At 36.6% G+C, this 12387-nt stretch overlaps 1 protein-coding gene across 2 annotated transcripts; it reads right to left on the reverse strand.

Moving 5' to 3' along the window:
• Window positions 1-374: 374 nt before the first annotated feature.
• mfsd13a (major facilitator superfamily domain containing 13A) lies at window positions 375-11570 on the reverse strand. 2 transcript variants are annotated; one of them, XM_056772099.1, is made up of 10 exons: window positions 11471-11515; window positions 9575-9656; window positions 7873-8137; window positions 7101-7180; window positions 5109-5558; window positions 3540-3660; window positions 3356-3452; window positions 2980-3151; window positions 2081-2274; window positions 375-1518 (listed from the first exon to the last, which is right to left on the reverse strand). In XM_056772099.1, exons 3-10 carry the CDS (start codon window positions 8035-8037, stop codon window positions 1283-1285), a joined length of 1515 nt encoding a protein of 504 aa, XP_056628077.1. In that variant the 5' UTR covers window positions 8038-8137; window positions 9575-9656; window positions 11471-11515; the 3' UTR covers window positions 375-1282. The 2 variants fall into 2 exon arrangements, with proteins under 2 accessions (XP_056628077.1, XP_056628078.1); XM_056772100.1 differs by lacking the exon at window positions 9575-9656 and having other exon boundaries at window positions 11471-11570.
• Window positions 11571-12387: the final 817 nt, after the last annotated feature.

Genomic DNA, 12387 nt, shown 5'->3' on the forward strand with positions numbered 1-12387 from the left:
TTACATGAGAACTGTCTAACTTCACTAACAGTCCCAATGTAAATTTAAAGATGGCTTCAAACAAGTGTTGTACTGCAGGCACATTCAAAGATAAAGTCTTGAAACATTACTTTTGTAAAACAATGAAATTTATTTCCAAGTGATACGTTTGAAAAAAATTCATGGTAAAAGCACAACTCGTATAAACCAAGCCATAGTTCATTGTCTCTGACACTCTTACCATGAGAAACCAACTATGATGGTTTTTCCTACAGAAATAAAGTTCTTTGAAAGTAATTAATCTTAAAATATGAAGAAATAACAAGAGTATATGTGCCCATCGTGCAGGCAGAAATTGCTGGACAGAAGTCTAAACCTATAATAAAAAAATGAAGACGTGTCTGGTTGTTGTATTTTTGCAGTATTTTCCATACCTGTAAATTCACTGCAACTTTATGTGTGTTTTGAGAATATGACTTTCACGAAGAGCTGACAATATAAATTCGACGCTATAAATGTTAATTTGGAAAACTCTTATATAAAACTATTTTTGTACCTTCGAGAATTCTATTTGTATAGAAATGTCAGACTTGCCCAGTAAATATTCACGTCCCATCAGTTAACTTTGAAACAAAAATAAAGTGAAATAGGACATTAAGGTACAAAAATAAGTTATACATGCACACTATATACATTTTGATTAATAATTATCATTAATGGCAATGACTGAATACATTTCAAAATGTTATATAAAAACAAATATTACTGGCCACATAAAATCCAAACAATTTGGCAATTACAAATGTATTAAAGAAACCTCCACAGATACCCATGCAAATCCATATTGTGTCCCTGGAATGTTGCTGAATGCTACTGTAAACATGCTTTTTCTACAACCACAGTGTTTTTCTGTATAGACCATTAAGGAAAGAGGCAAGAATAAACTTCTTAAGGGAGTCTGGATCAAATCTGATTTGGCTTCATTATCAACTCATCTAAATATACCTTGACACATCATACAAAGATGTTTTGGGGGCAGTCTGATAAATATGGTCCCAAACCACAAGATTATCTTAACCGTTCGTATTTGGTCCCAAATATATACTCAGTATAAATAATTAACACTCAGCAAACTAAGCAAAGTAATGCAGGATTCAGCAAGATGCACGGCCATACATTAAACTCAAACGTCTCTTGCTGTATTTGGCACCCTCATCCTTCATTTCGGGTCAGTCTGTTGGCAGAATTCCTAGTTTTGCGGAATGTTCAGATCGTCCTCCTCCTTCTCCGGACTCTGAGAGCATTAGATAGCCTTGACATCAATGAGGTGGTTGTGCTGGGCGCCTTGCCTCAGGGCCTTGATGCCTTGCAGTCTTCGTCCATGAAGAGTGAAACGAGACCACGCCAGCAGCTGAAGAAGTGCGCAGGTGATCGGTATAAACACCAGCAGGTAAAAGCAACCCTGACGCAGGGGTATGGGGGATGCAGGGGCTGAGATCGCTTCTGTGCCCACAGAGTTCCTCTCGAAGATGTCATATCCTGAAAAATCACATTTGAACAAAAAGTTTCAATTTAATTATAATATAATTTACTGAGGAATGAGAGATAATTAGTTTTACTATCCAATGCACTGGAATTCATCCATATCTAGACATGGTTTTATTATTGAATTCATTTCGCTGCTGTCCTTCCAAACCCTAGGATGTCTAAATTAGCTTTTTTCCGGAAATGGAAAAAACATTGCATTCAGATACTGCGTTGTCAAAGCTGACAAGCACTTTTTAATACTTTTTTTTGGTTAAACATTTGCAAAACCCAGGGAAAAACATAAACGAGGACTTATAATAATGATTAAAGGCACATAACAAAAAATGGAGATACAAGGTTTCCGACAGGAAAGCAATTTTAGGATCATGGTGGTAACATGTCATAAACATATGCTATTCTTTTTAAGAATTGCACCTAAAAATAGTCAAACAAAAAGAAAAATACCAGATTACAGAATTTTGATAACAACATCTAAATGAATCACAAATAAATAAATGAAAATGTTTATTATAATGCGGGTCCAGAACTGTTTATGCACAATACACACACACACCTGTGTAGACGCATAGCAACCAGGTACCAATGAGAGGGGCAAAGGTCTGGCCAGGCTTGGTTACCAAGGCAACCATGCCAAAGAGGAGGGCAGAAGCTGCTTGCTGCCTGCGGTTTAACACAAAGTCCTCGTCCACCAGGTCAGTGATCACCAGGTTTAGAAGCTTACAGGTTCCTTCGGTGAACACGCGGTTACTATGGAGAAAGGTTCAAGATCAGAAATGAATGTTGAAAAATGACTTAAAAAGATCATACACTCAAACATTTAATTCTGTCTTTATTTACTCACCCGGTTTTTCATTTTAAACTTTATTACTTTCTTTTTTCAGCAGAACACAAGAGAAGATTTTTTAAGAATATAGTGAAGCAAATAATATAGGCCCCCCATTGACTTCTATTGTATGAACACAAAACCAATGGAAGTGAATGAGTCCCACCATTCTTCATAATATCTTATTTTGTGTTCTGCAGAAGAAAGAAAGTCATACAGCTTTGAAAACATAGTAGGGCGAGTAAACAATGACAGAACTTAAAAACTCTTGACATTCTAGCTGTGCGTTCACACACGCTTTGTTGCTGGTGGTGAGAACGCACAGTAATGCATCAAATGCAATTTTCAGGAACCAAGCGCTGAGAATTCTTAAAACCCTCCCTGCTACTTTGCAATTTGATCTAAGCTCAATTAGCTCAGAGTATGAATACTAATACGATTCTAGGCTGCACTTCTCACAGAACGCATCTTTGGTCTGTTAACATGGATATATATCCTCTGTCTTGTACCACCAAAAGCACACCTGCCTCAAACAAAGATTAAAAACCAAAACGTTGAACCTTGAACGTACGAGGCAGAGCACCTGTAGTATCAAAGCGGAAGAACCTGCGGGACCCTTCATTTCTCACCTAGCAATGAAGATGCAGAGCAGGTACACCTGGTCCGCCCCAGCTAACAGCATGGCTATGCTGAGACCCAGCTTCAAGAGAAAGAGCCAGCGAATCACCTGGTAGACACCCAGTCTACGGCACAGCGTCAAGAAGTAGAGATTGTTCAGATGAGGGGCGATGTAAGAAAAACCTGTGACGGGAAAATAAGTTCCATTAGGAAGATAAAGAAGAAGCAGCATTGTCCGCATAGCATCTGGGAAATCTTCATTAGTTCTAATGAAGCTTCTATTAAAGTCTTTAGGTTCCCACAAGCATTACACAGCCGACATTGTTGATCCCGCAGTGGTCATGTGACCATGTTCTTCATCTCCCTCATCCAATAAAAGTCTCTTACCAAGCAAGAAGGAACCGGTGGAGGCAGATATACGGTCTGACAGGAGGTGCTCCAAAAACAGGGGGAAGAAGTTATTGTTGAAATGGCAGTGGAAAACCTACAGAGGAGGAAAAATATAGAATTGGGTGTTCAATGGTGCTTTAACTTCGTGTAACTTTTGCTTTATTGCATATGTTTATATTACCTGTACAAGGTTCATCGAGGCGAACCACATGAAGTTCCTGTGGTGTGATAACTGCTTCAGATATTCTCCAAGAGTGACAGGCTTCTCAGAAGAGGTAAAAGGAGCTTGACCAACACTGAGTCTAGATAAACAAAGAAGAACGGGAAATTCAAAAGAGACATCAATATGAGGGAAAACAAAAATTCACAGATTAAAAAAAAGTACTGTACATATTGGATTGACCATGTGTGAGGCAGTTGTAAAACACTTAAAAGCGCACATTTGTGACAACAAATTGTATATAAATGCTCAAAGTTTCATTGTTCAACTACAATATATGACCAAAGAGTTCATTATTTTGAATTTGATCAACAATAAAAAAAATGATTGAACATGGGTCTACGTCTATAAAACTGCAGTTGCAGTTAGTTAACATAAATAACTGACAGGAGGCTGGTTCTTATACAGTAATTTTACCATGGTAAAACATGGTTCTTAGTTATGTTGTGAATAAGAACACCTCCGTTATCCATTAAAAACGACAGTAACACACATCTTCCAATGGGTTAAAAATCAACTTTGCTTCACCCATAACACGGAACCACAAAGAGAGAGGAAAACAACTAGAAAACAGGACTGGCTGAGTGGAAAAAAACTAAATGGGAAAAACAAAGGTGAAAACAGATGCAACGGATTGAAAACTCACAACTTGAGCATTACCGTGTGGGTGGAATGAATAATGGAGAGCACAGCTCACACATTCTTTCAGAGAGAAACAAACTATCTGAGGTTTGTGACTGAAATGATCATTTCTGTTCAGTAAACTCTTGTTTTACTTTTCTGATTTGCTTGGCAAGGCAATGGTAACTGTAAAATTCTAACAAAAATAGATTTTGTTTAAATATTCAATTAAATAAAATGACCTTTTTTGTGTGCCATAACCACAAAGCGTTACAAGCGTTAGTCCACCCAAAAATGTAAACTCAGTCATCATGTACTCACAGTCCTGTCATTTCAAACATGTATGACTTTCTTTCTGCAGAACCCTAAAGAAGATATTTTGAAGAATGTTGGTAACCGAACGATTGCGGCACTCATTCACTTCTACTGAATGGACAAAAAGCCCAATGCAAATTAATGGGTACCGTTGTTGTTCGGTTACCTTTTTTTTTTAAATATCTTCTTTTTGTCCTGCAGAAGAAAAAAATCATAAAGGTTTGAAATGACATGAGGGTGAGTAAATGATGAGAGAGTTTTCATTTTTGGGTGAACTATCCCTTTAAATTTAGGGTTTTGGATGATAACCAGCATGAATTATTTAAGAGAGCTCTGGCAGAGTGGGGTGTATACATTGCCTTACATTGATAAAAATGTTCCTATTTTTGGATGAACTATTTCTTTAAGAAGCTTTTTCGGTAACACAAATATTGGATGTTTGTATGTTACTCAAACAACATCAACCAAAGCAACATTTCAGGTTGCTCCATGGGGAGTGTTTTTGCAACTAACTTATGGTGAAAACCTCAGTGACAAGCAATTTAGGAACATTTAAATTTTAACACATTATTAAGATATTAGCTGTTCTCTTACTCTGTAAGTTCCTGGCAGTCGTTCTGGCGTGGTTGAACTTCTTTCTGAAAGCGATGGCACAGAAGACGTGAAACCACAGCAAAGCCCAACATTGAGAGTGCAGCTAGCGTCACACAGAATAACCTGAAGTAATAGAAGTCCTCCTTGTTCCAGAAAGAGTAGGATAGGAAGACGGATAGCGCGCCCAGCGCGCTGAACAGGGAGCTGTGGAAATTGAGGCTCGTGCGATCGTTCGCTGACACGGCCAGGTCGGCCAGGAGGGCGTTGTGGTTGAGATCCACCACAGTGAGGAACCCATCGTAAAGGCACAGGCAGATGAGGAACTGCAGTCCAGGCCAAGTCCAGGCCACCCAGAAGGCCAGAAAAGAGAGAGCGAAAAGAGGCCCGCTTCTGGAGAGCGCCTGCAGTCGTTTTAGAACCACTTCAGGGGAGGTGATCTGAGACCCGGACCTGAGCAAGAACAAGTTATTGTAGTACTGTGATATGACAAACGAAGACTCTGAAAAATGAGTCTTATAATAAATACATGGCTTTGATGAGCATGTGTGTTCAATGGGTAATAAAAGTAGGGCTGACACAATTATTAAATAATCGTCTCATCGCAGTCAGATAACTGCAATTATTGTAAATCCTTAGAAAACAAGAATGATGTGCATCATTTTAAATACACCGTCCTTGATCTGCACTCACTACTACGTTATGAATGACATTTCTTCTTCATTTAAATTGTATCAGTTTTTTATGATTCCAGATTTGCTGCATGTATACACAGCAAGACGACATCATCCACATATCTCATTTTATTCTGTTAAGAAAGCCTTTTCTGTTTAGGTCACTCCTTTTTCAAAAGAATTTTCACATTTCTTAACGTTTCTATATTTTAATTTAATAAATTAATTTGTAATTAATCGTTATAATTATAATTTTAAAGCCTTAAACAGACAATTAATCGCCGTAATCATAATTATTTTACAGACAATAAATTTTCATCATAATCATGATTCATGAAATTAAACATATTCCTGCAGACCGAAAACTTGCTGACAAATTTTCTCTGAACAGTGTTAGCCTTAGAACAATCTATGTATCTCAAATCCTTGGTTTCATTTGTTTGAATTTGAATTTTATAACCAACATACATGTTTCACATTCTTTCGGTGAAAATAATGCATCATTTTCTATTAGCATCGAGCTAAAACTTTGAATATCCTAAAACCTTTACAATACATACGTTTTTGAAGAATTCAAAAACATTTAGTTTTTGTAAACCCTTGCAATATTTCAACAATAGCTTTTTTAATGTATTTTTAATGCCATGTCAGCTTTTATGGCTATGTTCATGGCAAGAGACATTTTTTAATAAAAAAAATACTAAAAAAGATGTTTACATACATTTTTTCTAAAAACTGTAAGACTACATTTGGATTAACTCTGAAACCCTGTCGCAACACATAGCTTGTTGTAATGGGTTGGTCACATCACGCCGCATCCAGTGTGTATAAAATTTTAAATCATAATGGGTTCTAATGCATACTATTGTATTTTCTTGCATGTACTCCATTTGGTGTCTTATGTAAATGACTTGATGTAGATTTTATCTGTACGCATTTCTTGACAATTGACATGTCACGCTCTACCAATTCATTTACAGAGACATAAATGTGGTGACTAAAGGTACGCTGCAACAGTTGTCACATCTCAATCACATGATCAGCACTTACAACACTTCCGTAAGTGAAGTGATTTCATGATAACTATATTTTAGGAACTAATTTTGAGAGAAATTCACTTCGGTATTTTATGTAGACTCATTAAAACCATGCTGCAAAAGGTCACATTCATAAATGGTGATTATCGTCAGTTTTCTTTTCTGCATTTTCTTAGGAGGTGCTTAAAGTATGTGGGCAGTGTGTTAAAAATGTGGATTTTCAATTTATATAGTAACTGATAAATGATAAGTGCAGAAGTGTGAGCGAGTAAACATAAACTTACTGAGGGGAGCTGAGGAAGGAACGGTCACTCAGCCAGCCAAAGAGAGGATCGTTCAGACTGTTCCAAATCAGAAATACTGTCTGTGGGAAAAAAAGAAGTGTATTTGATAAAGCTCACACAAGACTGCAAATAAATTACTGAAATACGAGTGTAGTGGAAATGTCATTTAGGTACCAAAATGTGTTTGATAAGATCAAACAGTAGCATCTGTGAAAAACTGATGCCATACCTAAAATCAAATATGACTGCTTGCAACTTTAAAACTCATTGGTTCACCGTATCCTCGTATTTGAATTTAGCATCGTTATGATTTTTATTTCACTTTTGTTGAATAAGATCAAAATGAATTGTTTCCATAATCCTATCATTTCAACACCAAAAAACATGTATGGATTGCTTTTAATTTTTATTTATTTGTGCATTTTTGAGTGCTTTGTAAGATTTTCATATCAATATTTGTTTGTGTTCAAGAGTAAATTCACTTTCCATTTTGAGGGAATTATAGCTTTAACTACATAAAAAGAAACACAACCAGAAAGAGTCTAAATATTTTAACAGCATATCCATTGTTTTCACATTTCAACCCACACTAATCTATTGTCTGAAATGTACATCTGCGCTATATTTAAGATTTATGCAACTTTTCATATTTTGTCGTCATATTTAGGCAATGACGGTCACACAGTAGCCAAATGTATTTGGGTGCTACAATAAAAATTCATCCTGCATTCAAGATTAAATATTTGTGCTGTATTCAAACATATGAACCCACCTCTCCCACCCAGAATGACAATTTGTCGATCTTGTAAACAGACACAAAGGTCTCCACGTAATACAGTAAGAAGACATTGTGGAGAATGGAGACGAAGAGAGCCAGGGATCCATAGAGCACAGCTGTGGAGATGCCCTGCCAGCGACCCCATCCTCTCCTTCCCATCCTTTGCGACTTCTCTCGCTTTCTTTCTCCTTTTCCTGCCCACGCAGAGCTCTACACGTCCCACAGGCCGAGCAGGGCGGGGTCATCTCTCTATCCACCCCTGCACACAGACAGACACCAAATTAAACCAGCCAGATTAAAACCACACGCATGTAAAACAGAGAGCATAAAAAACGTCAGACATCTATTGTCGTGGCAAATATGAGGCTGGGTAATGTCTGTTACTCTGTTGGTTGTAGATAATATGGAAATTGACATATCTATATTAGATTCAGAGAAATGTAATTGGTAAATAGCCAAGCCAACAAGGGGATCTGTACTTCGTTTCTGGTCTCTCTCTATATGATGAATCAGCACTTTGCTTGAATTTGGAAAGAGGCTACAGGACCGGCAAACATAACGGAAACCTCTCTCCAAGCTATTTTTACAAAATAATAAGCATGTTGGGGAAAAGGACAGCACAAGAATCTTACCAAAATCACCAAACATACTTAATCACAGCTTTTAAAAGGTCAGTCAAGCAAACTTGGAATTATAAATATATTTTTTATAAACTTCATGATATAATAAGAATGTAACAAAACGCACAGCCTATTTAAGCAATATATAAGAATAAATTGAAGTTCATGTAGCATTTAAATTGTATATAATATTAATATTATACACATGCAACCCTTTTCTTAAGATATACGCATATGTTACCCTGGACAACAAAACCAGTCTTATGTCTTCGAAATTTAGATAAAGAATAAATTTTTGAATAATTAAGCTTTATATGGATGTATGAGTTGTCAGGTTCGGACAATTTCTGGCCGAGATGCAACCGTTTAAAAATGGAATCCAAGGAAGCAAAAAATGAGAAATGTTGAGAAAATTGCCTTTGAAGTTGTTAATCAGAGGCACTGTGGCAGGACATCCACTCATAAACATAAAGTTTTTATATATTTAAGGTAGGAAATTTGCAAAATATCTTCATGGAACATGATCTTTACTTAATGTCCTATTGATTTTTGGCATAAAAGAAAAATCTATAATTTTGACCGATACAATTTAATTTTCGAACCAGGGTCACACATGTGTTTATAAATACAAAATAAATAAGCACAAACTTTTATTTTGGATGCGGTTAATTGCGACAAATTGCGATTAATCGTTGAAAAGCACGACTCACAAGTGGATACAATGCATGATACAGGGTCCACGACTTCAAAGTAATACAATGTTTGAACATAATGTATAAATTATGCATTTCCCAAAAGCAAATAAAAAAGAAAACTGAATCTTATCAAAAAATGTAAATTATAAATATTTCAAAAGCTGTGGCAAAGCACAAAAAAGTATATTGAACTTTTTTTAAACATTTTAAACATGTCTTAAACAAAATGTATGAGTGACATTATTTTGATCAAATAGAAAACACCACCATACAATAACTAGCCTCAAGTTTACTTCCATGGAGTGTTTTTAAGAGTTTAGGAAGAAGGCAGCCATTTCCCTTCTCCATAATTATAATGGCTAAACTGCCTGGCCTTCTTGCCTTATTCTGGACAGTTCCCAGCGCGGGTGACGTGGAGACTCATGGGAGCAGATCTCCAATTGTTTTGGGTTTTGAATTGTGCCTGTAATCCATAAAAAAAATCCATTGAATTTCTAATTCCACACGAACCTAATAGTTTAATGAGCTCTCATCCAAGATTTAAAGACAAGCGTTGTTATTCAGGACTGATATTTCTCAGGGGTCCGATGAGAGATGTAACCCGAGCAACATTATTGTAGGCGGAGACCTGCATCTGCCATCAAATATTGAAACATCACCAAATGGTTTCCTTGTACAAAATAAACACTTCTGACATCTATGACAGCTGCTATAAAACATAATCCCAGAGTGTGGCATGAGCAAAATGTAAAGAAAAAAACTTCACATACTTTGCAAGTTCTCACAAGTTCTGAATTTCACTTAAAGCACTCATTGGCACGTCTGATAGCAAAAGCTACATTTAAAATAACTTTTCCTCTCAGCTCTTTCAGAGGACAATGAAGGAAATTTTAGGCAGAGAAATTACATAAACATGTGTACTCTGCGATGACTATCTTTGCAGCAAAGGATAACGCTCTTCACAGGATCACAATGCAAACACACAGCGATTCTCATCTGTGCAGGACAGGTGCATTCCTGGCAGATACGATTGATTCAGCAATCTTGGAGCCAACAATAGATCAAGTGATCACTGAGCAAAGGACCTACTCTTTTGGCAGTGCTCTGTTGCAGTAACAGGTTGCTCACCTGTCTCTCTCTCTCTCTGCATGGGAACAAACGTTACTCTTGCCTACACACTGAAGTAGCTTTTCTCAACTCAACCATAAAACATCAAACATTCACACCCTTCTGTATTCTGTCTATGGTCTCAGAGCTCAACATGCCATGTTAACAGCTATTAAAAGCTTTTTTAACTAAGATTAACACTTCTACATTAATTTAATAAATATATTAAAATATATAATATTTATCACACCCCTAAAAGAAAATTAACCACATTTTTAGTAGAGTAACCATAGCTTAACCATGATATTCATAATAAAACTGTGGTAACGCAAAATCAAAAACATATAAACTTTACCTGATCTCTTACAACACTGGTTATTCTTTATGATTATAGGACCCTTTGAATAATAATAACACTGCCATGTTGTTTAATGTCTATTTTATTATTACGTTTTTATTTTGTTCAGGGGAATCAATGGGATCTCTGTGACGCCAAACATAAAGACAGCAAAATCAAATCTTTATAACACATTTATATTTTTTTCAAATATAAAACAGTAACTTGTATTATAAGCAAACAATAGAAAATGTTTCAATTTAGGTCAATTTAACCCCTGTATCTTACTGTACCTCTAGCAGTAATAAGAGCCATAAACCATAATCACCTTATGATCCCAAAAACCTGACAACTGTAATTGAATATACGTTATTTATCCTGTTTACCTCTAGTAAATGGACTATCAACGTGTGGATTTTAAAGCTATAGTTTTAAAATACGTAACGTTAAGTTAAACACATTATGAATGTCTGACCAAACGTGATAACGATGACGTAACATCCTTATCATGGCGGTAGCGGTGACGAGTAAATGTCTCGATGTGTATGTCTGCTTTTAACAACAGTTTACTTTATTTATTTTTTAATGGACCAGAGAATCCGATTGTAACTTATCTGAACTAAATCGACGTTTGAGGCACTTTAAATCTTTACCGACCCTTTAAACTACTAATCCTAGTCAAGTTAAGCTTGCTAGCAGGCTATCCGCTTTCATATCTATGTAAGCAGCGACGTGTCACAGTCAACACACCCTCAACCAGCAGATATTCATGCCAGGAACAGGTTACGTTCAGACGATCATGTGTTTTTACACATAGGATTTTAAACACTTACCATGTGGAGCCGATGTCCATATTACAGTCACTTGATAACGAAAACGGACGCCGCGAATGGTTTCAACGTGAAAGCATGTCATGTGTTGGACGAGGAAGCCCTTGACGTCATGAGCCCTCCTTCCCCACGCTCCCCCCACCAATACATCAGCTGCTATAGTCCACGTTCACACATCTTCACCTGCACTTGTAACATATAGACTTAGGAAAAAAAGAAAAATATAGTGTTGAATTCTCTCATCATTTACTCACCCTCAGGTTGTTTCAATTGGTGCTCGAATTGAAGGGGGACTGGGGGGGTCCGGGACCCCCAATTAGGCATTAGGGACCCCCATAAGAAGTAAAAAACAGACTTTGGGGGTCCCTCGGATATTTGTACTTGAGTAAAAATTATATGACAAATGTGATATGGTCAATTTTGTGAGTTAATTATTTACAATAATTTAAATTAAGTTCATTTATGGGCTAGTTGTCACGTCTCTTTAAATTGAAACGCCCCCCCCCCACGTCTAAAGACATGACAGTGAAAGAATCCTGTTCTTCTATGAAAGCCTGTTTTTAATATGATGTATATATTTTGTATGATGTGTTTTTTTGGATAAATTGTACATCGCGAGACTAGCCCCCACCAAAGAAGTCTTATGAGGGGGACCAGGTACAATTCGAGCACTGGTTTCAAACCCTTCATAGATTTCTTTGTTCTGTTAAACACAAAGATATTTGTAAGAATGTTAGCAATTTTCAGCTCTGTGACATCATCCAGTACGTTACCAGTAGGAACAAATATAAAGTTTTGTTCTGTTGAACACAAAGTAAGATATTTTAAGAATTTACGGTCGCATACAGTTCTGGGGCACCTTTGACTACCATACATTTTTTCCTACTATAACAAAGTCATTTTTACAGGTATGAAATGAC

The sequence above is a fragment of the Triplophysa dalaica genome, chromosome 17 (genome assembly GCF_015846415.1).
Source record: "Triplophysa dalaica isolate WHDGS20190420 chromosome 17, ASM1584641v1, whole genome shotgun sequence".
Lineage (NCBI taxonomy): Eukaryota > Metazoa > Chordata > Actinopteri > Cypriniformes > Nemacheilidae > Triplophysa > Triplophysa dalaica.